General features: G+C 42.9%; 1 protein-coding gene across 1 annotated transcript in view; it reads right to left on the minus strand.

Moving 5' to 3' along the window:
* Positions 1–15,985, minus strand: part of LOC137431612 (neuropilin-2-like) — a 350,182-nt gene that overhangs the window by 152,813 nt on the left and 181,384 nt on the right. Inside the window, exons 8-9 of the mRNA XM_068123132.2 lie at positions 15,170–15,314; positions 9,933–10,270 (exon numbers count right to left, since the gene is read on the minus strand). Coding sequence (XP_067979233.2) covers positions 9,933–10,270; positions 15,170–15,314 — 483 coding nt within the window. The remainder of the gene's footprint in view (positions 1–9,932; positions 10,271–15,169; positions 15,315–15,985) is intronic.

Raw genomic sequence — 15,985 nt, forward strand, 5'->3', positions numbered from 1 at the left:
AGTTGGGTGCCAGAGATATTGTGGTTATTATAACTCACTGATTATAGGGGGCGCCGGGCGCACCGAGTACAGATCGGGTTGCATGATGGAGCACGCATGCATGGATTTTGGCTTTGCGAGGCCCCGGATAGAAATTGGCATTTCGATGCTGTGGATTATATTGTACCTGCCCGGAAAGGGGATGTCCTGTGCTGGGGCTGGCGACATGCCTCTGTTATTTGTCTGTCTGTCGGTCTGATTGTAAGTCTTTGGTACTGGGAGGGCTAATTGAGTGCTTAGGCGTCATTGTTCCATGGAGGCAGGTCCAGGGGTTTTGGTCCAGCCTGCAAGGAGTCCAGGGGCTTGTTTTAGGGCTGGGTCGCCAAAAATGGGATGCTGTGCCCATCTGGATGTAAAATTATCCATCAAGGACGGGGAATAATGTGCAGTGTGATTGGGTAAGAGGTAAAGGCCATAAAACACCAACCCCATGAGGAACGAAATAAATGGAGAGATGTTGGGATCACATGATGGTTGGGATTGAAGAACAACCTACTGGGATTTCAAACCTGTGTTTGGGTCTGGGGCAACTGGGTGATGGGCAACAGTGTATGAGTGAGTAATTATGATCTGTTTAAGTGTAAGAGGCGGTGGAGAAGAAAGGGGTGATGAAAAGTTATTTGAAAAGTTATTGAGTTATTTGATTATTTATCAAAAGTTATTTGATTGAAAAGTTGTTTTAGTGTGAAGTAGGTTGGTTGCTTATTTGTCACAGTAAGATGAGAGTTGTGTTTTTAAGCTTGGTCTTTGAATGAATTGTTGCTTGGAATGTGTTGATTGGAAAAGTGATTTCTGATCGCTGATCCGATCTGGTTTTGAATTGTTGATTTAATTTTGAATTGATTGGAGGTAATAAGGATTTGTGTTGATTTCCTGATTTGAGTTCATCTGGAAACGAAGACAGATGGGATTAATGTGTATATCAGGAACAATTTGGAAAAGAAATATGGATATATGACATTACTAAAATATAACCAAGCAATTGAGAGTTCTTGGGTTAATGGGATATAAATAAATGCATCTACAAGTTGATGGTTTATAAAAATTTAGGTCTGGATGATACTTAAACGATGAACAATGTTGGCAATATACAAAGAATGTGACTTGTTTTTTGGGGGGAAAACATGTGGTTTAAATTTGGTTGGCTAAGTTTTAAAGATGGAGATGTTTCGCAGAACTCTTATGATTATTTACATGAGTGGTGGACTATTCCATGGCGAAGCATTTTTCAGTTTTTATGATTAAGGTTTAAGGTCTTTATGATCTGTTTAGTGTATTTTTCAAAGGAGAGGGTTTTGGTCAATGATGATGCCAAGATTCCGGATGTGGATACTGGGAAACCATCGATGTTGGGGGGAATGAAGATTAATTCAGATTTAGCGTAGTTAAGTTCGAGGAAGCTGATCTGAAGCTAGAATTTTATTTCAGTTAGGCAGTTTGTCAGGATAGAGTGGGTGGTGGTGGAGCACGATTTGGTGGAGATGAAAAAGCTGGATGTCATCGGTGAAGCAGTGGAATTGGAGACCATGGTGCATTGGCTATGGTGCATGACGGATTAAGTGACCAAGGGGGGATAGGTACAGGACGAAGAGGAGGGGGCCAAGAACTGAACCTTGGGGGACACCTTAAGGGGGAGTGAATTGTGGTGATTAAGCTGTTGTAGATGCTGTCAATTTTGCTTTGGATGAATGGTCCAGGAAGGAAGGAGGGTGCAGGTGGCACCAGGTGTGAGTGCACAGGTGTGCACCAACAGGTGTGTGGAGCAAGGTGGTGGTATCCAGGGAGCTGAGGAGTTTGTTCACGTTGTAAAGTTTGTTTATTTAGTTTGTTTATTGTAGAGAAGAGTGCTTTTGGGATTCCGGAGCCAGAGTGGATAATTTGAGAGTAGTAGGTGGTCCATGTGAAGCTTGGGAGTGAACTGATTTGGGTTTAATAGGCACAAGCTGGTCTAAACAGGGTGAGGAGGATGGTGTGATTGATGATGTCAAAGGAGGCGTTGAGGTGAGGAGGATGAAAATGTTGAGGTTGCCGGCATCAGAGGAGAGAAAAGGTCGCTGGTGATTTTGAGGAGAGCAGTTTCAGTACTGTGGCTGGAGCAGAATCCGGATTGGGATGTTTCATACAGGTTATTGGCAGAGTGGTGATGTTTGAGTTGAGTGGCCACAGCACGTTCCAAAACTTTTGACAGAAAGGGTAGATTGGAGATGGGTCTGAAGTTATTTAGGGTGTCAGGGTTTAGTCCAGGGTTTTTCCAAATGGGGGTGAAGTTTCACGAGTTTTTGGGGAAATCGGTATGTGAAGCTGGATTAAGTTGGAACTGCTTGATGAGCCATGGAGATGGATTGGGTTTTGTTGTTGGTTGTCTGGGAGTTCGGTTGTTGCATTGCCAAAGGTTTCTGTGTGGTGGACACACTCGTTGGCTGTTGTCTTGTGTGACGTGCATGGAGATGTATGTGGCTGTGTGTGGCTGCCTGGAGGGGAAGGCGGCTACAGTGGTTGATATTGGTTGTGGGTTGTCCGGGGTGCTTCGATTTGCATAAGGGGTGAAGATTGGGATATTACATTATTTTGAGTAAGTATTGGCATGAGTAATTACAGAAGTAATTATGAGTTATTATGAGTAATTAGTGGTATGAGTATTAGTTATGAGTTCCAGGTGTTGAGCTAGTTATGCTAGTTATCCAGCTAGTTATGAGTAAGTGATTATTTTAGTAAAATTACATGTTTCGCTGTGTTGTTGATCTGGGGACAAGCTAGTTTGATGGGTACCCTGGGGTCTTCAGCGTGTCTATGTGTTTGTCTGGCTGTTACACTAGACTCTGGGATGTGTTTTCATGAGACGAATTTCAGAATTGATGACAATTCAGTGAGTATGGTGGATAACGTGAAGTGGCTGGTGTGAAGGAAGGGGTTGGGAAAGATGGACCCCCTTCACGAATACCCAGTAGGGTAGCTTAATTTCAGACATAACAGTGAGAATCTATTTTGAGCGAATCACAGTGGGTGAGGAAAACATTGTGTGTGACCAGACACCAGAACTGACCAGAATTGAAATTGGAAGTAGACCAGGTTATTTCTATTATTTGTTTATTCGTGAAAATAAATAAATAATAGGGGGAGGTTAATGGAGGTTAATGGTGGTTTGTTTGTGTTAATGGAGGTTAATGGTGGTTTGTTTGTGTTAATGGAGGTTAATGGTGGTTTGTTTGTGTTAATTCTAGTTGAAACTCTCACTGAAGTAATTTTCGTTTATTTTTATTTTTTGATTCGATTTGAGAGTTGAGATGATTGATTTTTTATTAATTTTATAATTTTATTTTTATTGATGTTGGAAACAGGTAATGGGATGCTGAGAGAAGGATGGAATTTAATTTGAATTGGACTGGATTAAATGGGATTGAATTTAAAAATTGAATATTGAATAAAATTGGATCCACTTGGAAAAAAGTGGATTAGGAAATTGGAGACCTGTAGACCAGGCGCTCCCAGGAGACTTGTGGATCAGGTGTTCCACCAGAGGAAAAAGACCAGGTGTTCGTGGAGCACTTCACCTGCAAGAACGCCTTGGAACCAAGGTGGAAGGGACCAGTCCAGGTGTTGCTGACTACACCAACGGCAGTCTTTTGCGAGGGCAAGACTTCGTGGATCCACGCCACGCACTGTAAGTTGGCCATACAAGCACCAGACACCACACCCCCAGAACACAGTAAGGATGGGCCTAATCATAGGTACAATACTATTGATAGCGACAGCAGCTAGGGGAAACTTCGATTCCAATAGATGCGAAAACGAAACCCGACACCTCACCGTAACATGGGGACAAAGAGTATCACTACCATGTTTCGAACAGAAAGCCCTGCACACAAATTGGGTGAACATAAATTGGCTAGCACTGTCGGCAGGGCCTGGACGCGTTGGCATGGTACTACAAAAGCAACGAGAGTTCCGGGAAGACGGGCAAGCTAGCATTAAGACCTTGGCCCAACCAGGATACCAATGGGGAACCCCTGATTTTAAGCTACAAACACGCACACGCCTAGGGAAAGACATGACCATGCAGGTCCGGTGCAGCGTCTGGACCCCTGGCGCGGCCGGTGGCGAAAGGAACTACATACCATGCATCGAATACATACTCACGCCACAACCCCAGAATAAGGCCCCAAAGAAGGGTGAAAACACATATTGGAAAGTGGCCAGGGAGGTGGCAACAATTCAAAATAGGACACACTGCTGGTCGTGCATGCACTTTCCCCAAGCAGGCACCACAGGAATACACATGATAGTGCTACCCTTGTCCCTCAATGACCTCTGCTCACAACCTATCGATCCCCCATGTTTAGTCACCACGCTGGAAAGAGAAGGGGTTGACAACGGCAAGAGTTGCAATCGACAATTTAATTATCGCCCGTCAATGATTGCCCATGTGGCCGAGAGGCCTGCCCCCGTCTGGGTCAAACCACAGAAAGGGAGGGTCTGCCTCCAGGGTTCCGGCCACTTGCGTATGGGAGAATCAGAATGCGCCTACACTCTCCCCGGGAAGCTGGGACAAGGGAGCTCGGGGATTACATTACGAATAGTACTGCAAGATAAACACAACCACAACATAACGGCTATAACATTCTTTAGGGGGGTTAGTAGGATTAATGGGGTGGTAAAGGGACTCCAGTGCTTATCCACCCACCTGGTCCCACCCCATGGGACAATGTTTATATGCGGCGACAAGGCTTACCCCTATTTACCAAATAATTGGGGGGGGCACATGTTATCTGGGTTCAGTCCTTCCTGACGTTGAGATACTGGATGAGCTAGACCCAAAGTCCTTGGACAGGCGTTATAAGAGGTCAGTCATGAACGAAGATGGAACCACTAAACTACACGGGAGCCTAGGGGAAAAGGTGTTTGATTTCTTCTTCCCAGGAGCGGGCACAGTCATGGATAGTTTCCGGATAGATAAATTGGCTTTGGCCCTAGAAAAGGTGGCAAACGACACCGCTACGGCTCATGACATACTATTGGATCGATCGGATCGCGCGCGAAAATTCTTATACATTTAGCTGGCTCACTGACTGGTTCCAGGGATGGACGGGCACCATAGTGAAGTGGTTATTGACCGCACTGGCTGTGATAATCGGGGTAGTAATTTGGGGGGCACTAATGAAATCTCTAGTCCTCCTCTGTATGAGAAAGTATTTTACAGGATGGAAAGTGAAGAAGCCGCCGACAACGACTATGGCTCTGACCACAGAGGCCGTCGACCTGAACGGGTCCTTCAACAAGGCAGTTGCGACCGGCGCTCCAGAAAATTGCATTGAATTTTGTAACAACTGTGATACTTGTGTGGATCCCATGTGGGAACTGGCTGCTGCCTGTAACGGTGTATGTGATGACTGTGATACTTGTGCTATAAACCCCTTGCGTGTACTGGCTAACGCTGCTTATGTATTACAAGCGGACAGCTGCACGCCCCCTTCCGACCCAACTATGGATCTGATTGCGACACTGGGTCTGGCGGTCGAGGGACCCGACGTGGATATCCTAGACCCGCAAGCCGACCAGGCGCCCATGGGAGACTTTGACATAAAGGAAGTCCCTCTCTTTTCTTCAAATGTTTCGGATCTCTTTGATCCAAATGTTTCGGATCTCTTTGATCCACATGTTGCGGATCTCTTTGCTTCAAGTGATTCGGATTCGGATTTTTACGCTCTGTACCCTGACCAGGAAATTGAGACACAAGATACTGACGACATTTTGTATTCCCCAGAACAGCAACACGTGAGGGACCTCATGGGCATGACCGTTGATTAACTTCGAAGATCTGCAAGGACTGCGTCTGCAAAGGGTGGGGGGAGCCAGTTCCGCAGGGGAAGTGATGCACCCTCTGGCGGAGCAGAACCTCATCTGGACCAGACGTCTTCGTTGTGGATCCGAAACGTTAATGAACTTTCATGTTTTGAGCCCTCAGGCTCCGAGCACGCACCACACGACACGTTCGCCAAATGCACGGGCGAGGCGCTTTGGGCGCACGATATGCCCTTGGGAGATACCCGCATTACACAATTAATTTTTCAATACCCGCATTACACAATTATTTTTCAATAAAGCCCAATGTGGCACGTTGTCTCTTAAGATACTTTGTCTCGACGAGACAAGAGGAAGGAATGTCAAGTAGTAGATTTGTTATTGCCTAAAGTTCAGTTATAGACGTTAGGCGTAATGTGTTATGATTTAAATGTTGTCTAGAAATGCTATTTTCATAAAGTAACAAACTGTATACGTGTGCTTTTTTCGAGGCTGGTCGTAAAACCACGCCCACATGCGCTTGTTTTTGCGTAATAGAATGACATGATCGTTAACCATATATATTTTGTTTTAATCTCAGCAACGCATGACTCTGTATAAACATGCTTTGGATTACTCATATACACAAACCCATAAAATATATGGGTTTGTTTGGCTAAGCATACACTCTTCTCTTTGTGAGTTACAGTTCTGTTTTCTCGGAGCCCAGAGAAACAATTGGTCCAAATGATAAGGAAAAGCTGACTCCCCCGAATGATAACGGTGGGAGGAACCTCTCCCAGTGTTGTTTGTTCCCTCGGAGATTTCCTGATAAAACGTGTCCCTATATAAATGGACTGGGAATCAATGTGTTTTCAGGAAGGCTTGACGTGGCATGAGACTGGCTCTTGCTATAGAAGTCTTGGCCTCCTCCGGATCTGTATAAGTTGGTTATTAATAAAGCTGCGCCATTTTTCAGGCTATTTGTGGACTTCTTTTGCAAACGAAGAGCTGATTCTTCACATATATACATATATATATATATAATGATATATATACATATATATATATATATTATATATATATATACATATATATATATATATATATATATATATATATATATATATATATATATATAATATGTATATATATATATATGTATATATATATATGTATATATATATATGTATATATATGTATATATATATATATGTATATATATGTATATATATATATATATATATATATATGTATATATATATATATATATATATGTATATATATATATATACAGTCACGTGAAAAAGTAAGTACACCCCATGTAAAGTTTTAACTTTTTCAACATATTTCAGCATACAGCTATTTGATCTTCATTTCAACAATATTGACAGATAAAGGTGATATAATATAACAAATATCATGAAACATTTACATTTTGTAGTCCATTGTATAATTTAAATAAACATAAATGCAAATTTCGCATGTGGAAAAAGTAAGTACACCCTTGGCTCTAATAGGTGGTATTGACCCCTTTGGCAGAAACAACCTCAAGTAGGCGTTTCTCATAACTGTCTACCAGTCTCTGACATCGACTGGGAGAAATTTTTGCCCACTCCTCCATGCAGCATTCTTTCAGCTGTGCGATGTTTGAGGGGTTTCTTGCATGCACGGCTCGTTTCAAATCCCCCCACAACATCTCGATGGGATTTACATCCGAGCTTTGACTTGGCCATTCCAGAACCCTCCATTTCTTTCTTTTCAGCCATTCCTTGGTGGATTTACTGGTATGTTTCGGGTCATTGTCATGTTGCAAGGTCCACCTTCGGTTGAGCTTCAACTTTCCGACAGATGGCCTCACATTATCCTCAAGCACCCTCTGGTACAATGAAGAATTCATCGTGGATTCTATAATGGTGAGCTGCCCAGACCCTGATGCAGCAAAGCTGCCCCAAACCATAATATTTCCACCACCATGCTTTGCAGTTGGTATCAGGTTTTTGTGGTCAAATGCTGTCTTTGGTTTTCGCCAAACATGTCTTCTGGTACTGTGGCCAAATAGCTCTACGTTTGACTCATCTGTCCAGAGCACATTGTTCCAGAAGTGCTGGTCTTTGCCGAGGTGTTCATTGGCAAACTTTAGTCTGGCCCTGATGTTCTTTCTGGACAGGAAAGGTTTCCTCCTGGCACACCTCCCATGTAGATCAAATTTGTGCAGCCTCTTTCTAAATGTAGACTCGTGCACTTTGACATCAACAGTGGCAGGAGCTACCTGTAGGTCCTGTGATGACATTCTGGGGTTCTTAGAGACTTCTTCCAGCATCTTGCGGCCTGCTCTCGGGCTGATCTTGCTGGGGCGGCCTGGCCTGAACAAGTTGGCAGTTGTTTGGAATCGTCTCCACTCCTAGATGATCTTCTGGACAGTCGAATGATTGATTTCAAATTGTTTGGAGATCTTTTTAAATTCCTTCCCAGACTCGTAGGCATATATAACCTTCTTTCTGAAGGCCTCAGAGAGCTCTTTTGATCTAGGCATGGTGATGCCGCACACATCAACAACAAAGAGCAAACCAAACTAAATGTCTGAGGTTTATATAAGACAGGTTCCTCCAAGATCCTCTCTAACGATGTTCTAATCATTTGCACCTGAGCTGATGCACCTGATTTTAATTTTAGGTATTTGAAGTAGTGATAAATGTAAGGGTGTACTTACTTTTTCCACATGCGAAATTTGCATTTTTGTTTATTTAAATTATACAATGGACTATAAAATGTAAATGTTTCATGATATTTGTTATATTATATCACCTTTATCTGTCAATATTGTTGAAATGAAGATGAAATAGCTGTATGTTGAAATTTGTTGAAAAAGTCAAATTTTACATGGGGTGTACTTACTTTTGCACGTGACTGTATATATATATATATATATATATATATATATATATATATATATATATATATATATATATATATATATATATATATATATATATATATATATATATATATACATACTGAACAAAATTATAAAGGCAACATCCGACATTTTGAAATAATTTATGAACGTAACAGTAAAATATCACCTCTATTTTTCTGTATGTACAAAAGGTTGATGAGTCTTGAATTTGAGTGCATAAGGGTGTTTAAACGTTTTAAATGTTGTGGCACTCCCGTTATGAGATATTGCTCCCACCAGACGGGTGTGGCATGTACCGTCACGTTTTAAAGAGCGTGAGCATTACTCAGACACTCCTTGTGCTGGGGACAATAAAAGGCCACCCAAAAATGACAAGATTTGTCAGACGTCACAATGCAACAGATGCCACAATTCATGAGGGATCGTGCCATTGGCATGCTGAATGCTGGGATATCCGTCAGGGCTGTTGCTGCACAGTGTAATGTGCATTTCTCCACCATCAACCGCTTGCGGCGCCGTTTCAGACAGTTTGGCGCGACAGCCAATCAACCAGATGCCCGCAGACCACGTGTTACCACACCAGCTCAGGATCGGTACATCCGGCTCCTCCACCTGCGTGATCGTCTGCGACCAGCTTCACAGACAGCACAAGAGACGGTTGGTCTGAATAACCGACGAATCACAGAACAGACCGTAGAAATCGTCTCAGAGAAATCAATCTCCACGCCTGTCGTCCTCACCAGGGTCTTCACCTGACAGATGTTTGCCGTCGGAACCGACTACAGTGGGCGAACTCACATTTTCGATGGCCCTTGGGACGCTGGAGAAGAGTCCTCTTCACGGACGAATCCGTAACGGATTTATCAATAGAACCGTAACGTTCGTAAATTATGTCAAAATGTCAGATGTTGCGTTTATAATTTTGTTCAGTGTAATATATATATATATATATATATATATATATATATATATATATATATATATATATATATATATATATATATATATATATATATATATACATATACATATTGGAGTGATTTGTCCATAGTCTCCTCATTTCTTTGCAAATAATGAAAGTAGAATTATGTCTTCTAATGTCCTTACCTGCCTGTGTAAGGTCTTTCATTATTCATACATATGTATAAGGTCTTTCATGAGCCTTAGTTCACCATAAAAAAGTTTGTGTTCTTGCCTGTGGTTGGTCAGTATTGTCAGCCGTGACAAAGTTCCAGACATGCCCATCCAGGCTGGTGGCAAGTTGAAAGCGTTTTACAAACGCTGGACCTCCAAATGGCCCCTCCCGCACACCCTGAAGCATGATACCGCGCACCATCTGCTCCCGACCCAGGTCCACTTGCAACCATGGCCGCTTGCTCCATTCCTGGCCCACTAGTGGAGCCCAACCAGAGATTGGGTTAAGCAAACGGGCAGCCCCAGTGATCCAGTCAGGCATGGATTCAGATGAGGCAGTGATTTGTTCATCTGGGATCTGACCTGACATCAATCCCAGCATGTCCGAGCAGGGGTAATCTAAGGAAATATGGTGAAATTACAACAATGAATAAGCTCATTGAGTGAATATTTTATGTCTCCATGCAATCCTATTGCCCATGTCTTGAATGGTGGTTTGAATGATCAAAAATAAAGTACCAGCCACATTTCCGGTGCGTCACTACTGTATTTAAAATCAACCGTAGCAAGACTGGCTGAATTTAATTGTTATACAATGAAGATTGAAAACAACCATACAATAAAAATATTAAGTGAAATAATTGCATGTTTTCAGTATTAATCTTGGTCATAACACAAAATGTGTTTCTGTGTTCTTTTTCCTTCTATTCAATCAGGCAATTTCAGGCAGCACTAACTTTTTATAGGAAGATTTGGAGGGTCATATAAAGTTACTTTGAGATCATGAGAACACTCTGCCACAATGGACAGTCAGCCACAATGTGTGAACTGGGAGCACTAATAGACGAGGCAGAACAGGCAGGGCATTAATTGGTATGTCTCCTCTCACAGACTCATTAATGAGCCAGCTGCTGTTTTACTAATTCATCATCGATATGGTATTCATGGAATACTTACCCTGCACAGTCAACTTGGGGCGAGCCAACTCTTCTGTTTTGAAGGTTTTTTTTTATTTGATCCAATATGGCTGCCAGACCACGTGAGCGATTACATCATACATTTATATTCACGAATATAATTGTTGCGTAGGCTTAGCGGTTAGGGCCCATGCTTGGGATCCTAGGATCCTGGGTTCGAATCCCGGTCGATCGCTGAATTAACGCCAGGGGGGTTGACTCAGCCTGTCATCCTTCCGAGGTCAGCAAATTGAGCACCAGCCTGCTGGGATGAATGATCACGGTGTGTACCCCAATTTAGAATAGGTGCACCGTATCCCTGCGCATCGTAGTAGGAGACTCAGGGTTGGCGTCAGGAAGGGCATCCGGCCATAAAAGCATTGCCTCAAACAGGGAACAATGATTGTCATGGGATCCGCAAGGCTAACCCCCGCTCAAGCGGGGGAAAAAATGGCCTTAAAAACGATCATTCATTCAATTGTTGCGTAGATCATGCTCAATAAATTTCAAACTAAGCGTTTCCCCTTCTGAATTATGACGTCATAATTAAGGCACCAATGATGTCATTGTCAACAACACTTATTCCCCATGCGGAGTTCTTTACAATGAGCCGCATTTCCATTTTTTCCATGGAACGGTTTCGGAGATATAGAGGTGAAACCTTTTCGGTTTTCCAAGAAGGCACCTGTGCCACGTGACCTATGACGTCATAATTATCATTAAACTACTCTACAAGAGGAGGCGATCCTTTGGTGGAAGTTTCTTGTCCATCAGATCAACAGTTGCAGAGAAAACAAGCGTTACGCCTAGGTCCCCCGTCGGTGAAGTGATGCGAGTTGACAAAGTGGAAGACGCAAGGCGGCCATCTTGGATTTTGACATGGCGACCCAATTTTCAATAGCGTTCTCCCTTATGCGTAGATACAACCACACACCAGATTAGAAGTTGGTACTTCACTTATTTTTCAAGATATTCCGCTCACAAGGTTCAGACATACATGGCGGCGGCCATCTTGGATTTTGACGTGGCGACCCAATTTTCAATAGGGTTCTTCCTTATGCCGAGATACACCCACAAACCAAATTAGAAGTTGGTACTTCGCTTATTTTTCAAGATATTCATCTCACAAAGTTCAGACATACATGGCGGCGGCCGTCTTGGATTTTGACGTGGCGACACAATTTTAAACAGCGTTCTTCCTTGTGCCTAGATACACCCACACACCAGATTAGAAGTTGGTACTTCGCTTATTTTTCGAGATATTTCGCTCACAAGGTTCAGACATACATGGCGGCAGCCATCTTGGATTTTGACGTGGGTTGCACCCACACACCAAATTCGAATGCGGTCCTTCGCTTACGCACGCACGCACGCACGCACGCCCGCACGCACGGACGGACGGACGGACACACGGACGGAGGGGAAAACAATAGTCCCCCTTTCGCTCCGCGGTGCGACGGGGGACAAAAATGCAGACATGCACGCATGTATGCCACACGTACCGCAACAACCAAACCTAACCCTGCTTTTCGCAAGGGCAGGGCAATAAGTAGCATGGTGCTTCTACTGAGATGAGCTTGCTTTGTAGAAGCTAAGAATCCAAATCCTTAATATTGTTACCTTCGATCCAAAATCAACCCACAATCTCTCTGATGCTGGTGCAGGGTCCTTATGACAAAACCAAGCCATGCCATTTTATGCCAGTACAGTACTTTATTACAATTATTTGTTTTGAAAATAACATGTTCAGCAGTTACATGTAAGAGAGGCATTCAAAAAGTTTTATGAATGAGATGCAATAGCCTGGTTTTAGAAACAGTAATGCATACATTCGATCTTTTTTTCAATACACTGTATGTATGATAATAATTAGGAACTATTTTCTTACTAATTATGAGAAGGCCTTCTATGCCACAGGCAGAGAGCATGCAGCATACTTATTTTAAAATAAATGAATAAAATGGTATATCTTGGACTATTCGAGAAAACACAATGAGTACCTCATTCAAAAAACTTTATGAACTTCCCACATATTATCCATCATTGGTTGCGATTTATTAGTCTAGTGTGATGGACACATGTTATTTGCATTCCACACTATTACACTGCCATGTCAGGCCAAGCCTCCAAGTTTCTCAAACACATCAAAACAGGCCTCCAAGTTCCTTGTCAGAACAAAAGAACTGATAATATCTGTTCTGAAGAGGAACTTCTGTGGGCCTGGCACAAAACAAGTTTTGGGGGCCCCCATTTGGGAAAACAAATATAAACTACAATAACATGACAGCATGATTATGTGGCACTTAAAAAAAATATTTGGATATATATACACCTTTCAGGATATATAAGGCAGCAGGAAGTTGGGGTGTGAAGAGAATGGCAGAGATCTGTAATCTGGTGGTGAAAGAAGGTCGCATTCCAGTGGATTGGGCACTGAGTACCCTCGTCCCTCTATACAAGGGGAAAGGTGACCCTCCGGACCTGGAGTGTGGCTCGTATCGAGCGATAAAGTTATTGGAGCATGGAATGAAGGTATTGGAAAGGGTGTTGGAGAGGAGGATAAGGAAGAAGGTGAAGATCGACGAAATGCAGTTTGGATTTATGCCAGGAAGAGGAACGACAGACGCACTCTTTATTGTGAGGCAGTTGCAGGAGAAGTACATGGAGAAGAGGAAGAAGTTGTTTCTTGGGTTTGTTGATCTGGAGAAAGCATTCGATAGGGTTCCACGCAAAGTATTGACATGGGTATTGAGGAAGTTAGAAGTGGAGGAATGGTTGATCAGAGTTGTGATGGCAATGTACAAAAGAGCGCACACAGCTGTAAGGACGAAGGACGGCAACGGTGGTGAGTTTGAGGTAAAGGTGGGAGTGCATCAGGGGTCAGTACTAAGTCCACTACTATTTGTAGCTGTGATGGAGGTGCTGGCTCAGACCGTAAAGGAGGGTTTACCATGGGAGTTGTTGTATGCAGATGATCTGGTGTTGATTGCAGAAAGTATGGATGGACTGAAGAAAAAGATGAACAAGTGGAAGGAATGTATGGAGACAAAAGGTCTGAAGGTGAATATGGGAAAGACGAAGGTGACGGCAAATGGTAAAGCATGTGGTGAGGTGGAAAGAACTGGGAAGTGGCCATGTGCTGTGTGCAGGAAGGGTGTCGGAGTGAACTCCATTCAATGTACAATGTGCGCTGAGTGGGTTCATGAAAAATGTAGTGGTCTGAGAGGGTCATTAACCAGTGTGGCAGCTACATTCAAATGTAAGGTGTGCACAGAGGGAGCTGCAGATGGAGGAAATGTTGAGTTGGATCTTGGAGACGGCGTGAAGCTGGAAGGTGTGAAAACATTTTGCTACCTCGGAGACATGCTGAATGGAGAAGGTGGATCAGACTCGGCAACGGTTGCTAGAGTGAGATGTGCATGGAAGAAGTTTCGGGAACTGAGTGGTGTGCTGATGAGGAGGGGAGTGTCGTTGAAGCTGAAGGGAAAGGTGTATGCTGCATGTGTGAGAAGTGTTATGATTTATGGGAGCGAGACATGGGTCATGAATGTAGAGCAGCAACGAAGGCTGGAAAGGGTGGAAATGCGAATGGTTTGGTGGATGTGCGGAGTGTCGTTGAGAGAGAGGAAGACAAATGATGAATTGCGAAAGATGATGGGAATAGAGCCTGTGATTTATGCTGTAAAGAGGAACAGGTTGAGATGGTTTGGTCATGTGTTGAGGAAGGATGAAAGTGACTGGTTGAGACGAGTGATGGAAATGAATGTAGAAGGAAGTAGAGGATGGGGAAGACCGAGAAAGACTTGGCTGAAGATGGTGGAAGAAGAAATGCGGGCAAGGGGGTTAACAAAGAGAGATGCAGAAAATAGGGCAAAATGGAGAAGATTGTCATGGGGACCGCAAGGCTAACCCCCGTTCTTGCAGGGAAAATGGCCTTAAAATGCATGTTGTTGTTGTTGTATACACCTTTCAAATCATCATCATCAGCTATTTTCAGTCCATTGCTGGACAAAAGCCTCAGCATGTTGACACCATGTTGTTCTGTCTCTTGTTTTGGTGTTCCAATTGTTGACTATTCCCCAAAATTCACCTTTGAAATATAGTCTTTTTTTTTAAGTTGCATTGAATTATATATATTCATATTCTTTATTGAAATGTATCGTGATGTGTGGACTTAACAAAACAATTTTGCTTCATGGGCCCCTTCTGAGTGCAAGCCTGGCGCACCATTGTAAACCCAATGTTGGTTCTTCCTCACTGGCCTAATGCCTCCTTATACTCAACAATGATATAGCCTCTTAGGATTTGGCTACACAAATTAGCGGCTCTTAAATATTCTCACCTGCAATATTGCAGCCATAAATTTCAAAACGCAAGGCAATGCCCTCATGCCATGTCTGTGGTCGGAAGCGCACTGCACGAGCCAATACAGGTGACTGCAGTCGAGTTTCCGCCACTGAAGTGGCATTCATGTTTCCTTGAAAAACCTACAGGGAAGGAACAGTGCATTAACCCAATTGGCAAAGGAATACAACATGTCAAAGCTTTATTGTTTTGCATCACATGTTAGATTTCAGGAAGGAAAACTTCGAGGGTATGATATGAAAGGTGATATGAGCAACCTCACCTTCAAGGAGCAATAAATATATAAACAGGGTGTCCATATAGTACTTGAGGAACTTTGTTTGACCTTTTATAACTTTTGATGTAAATAGGAGAGAAACATACTGTGAATGGAATATGAAAGCATAATTCATCAAACTTTGTTAATATTAATGTTATTATTAATATTTTGTTGTTATTGCTGTTGTTAAATCCACAGTTCCCTGGGGGATTCTTGATGAGATAACATTTTCTGATGAGTAAACTTCTACATCAGTGACAAAGTCAACTTCCACAATTACCGCAGTTGGCGGACAGAGAAACCTCAGAAAATCTGGCAACAATAGACTCACCAAAAATCAATGTCTGGTGTTCTCTCAGAGGGAGTCATGCATCATGAGAAAATGCAAAAGTGAATGGCGAACGCCACTTTACAATGTTGTAGAATTTCTTTGTTCACGAATTACGACGATTACATCTTTCACATATCACCTTGTCCCAGCAAGACCTGGCTGCGTGCCACTAGGCTTCAAACGTGCGACAGTTGTTGAATGAT

The sequence above is a fragment of the Myxine glutinosa genome, chromosome 7, assembly GCF_964187855.1.
Source record: "Myxine glutinosa chromosome 7, kmMyxGlut1.1, whole genome shotgun sequence".
Taxonomy (NCBI): Eukaryota; Metazoa; Chordata; class Myxini; order Myxiniformes; family Myxinidae; genus Myxine; species Myxine glutinosa.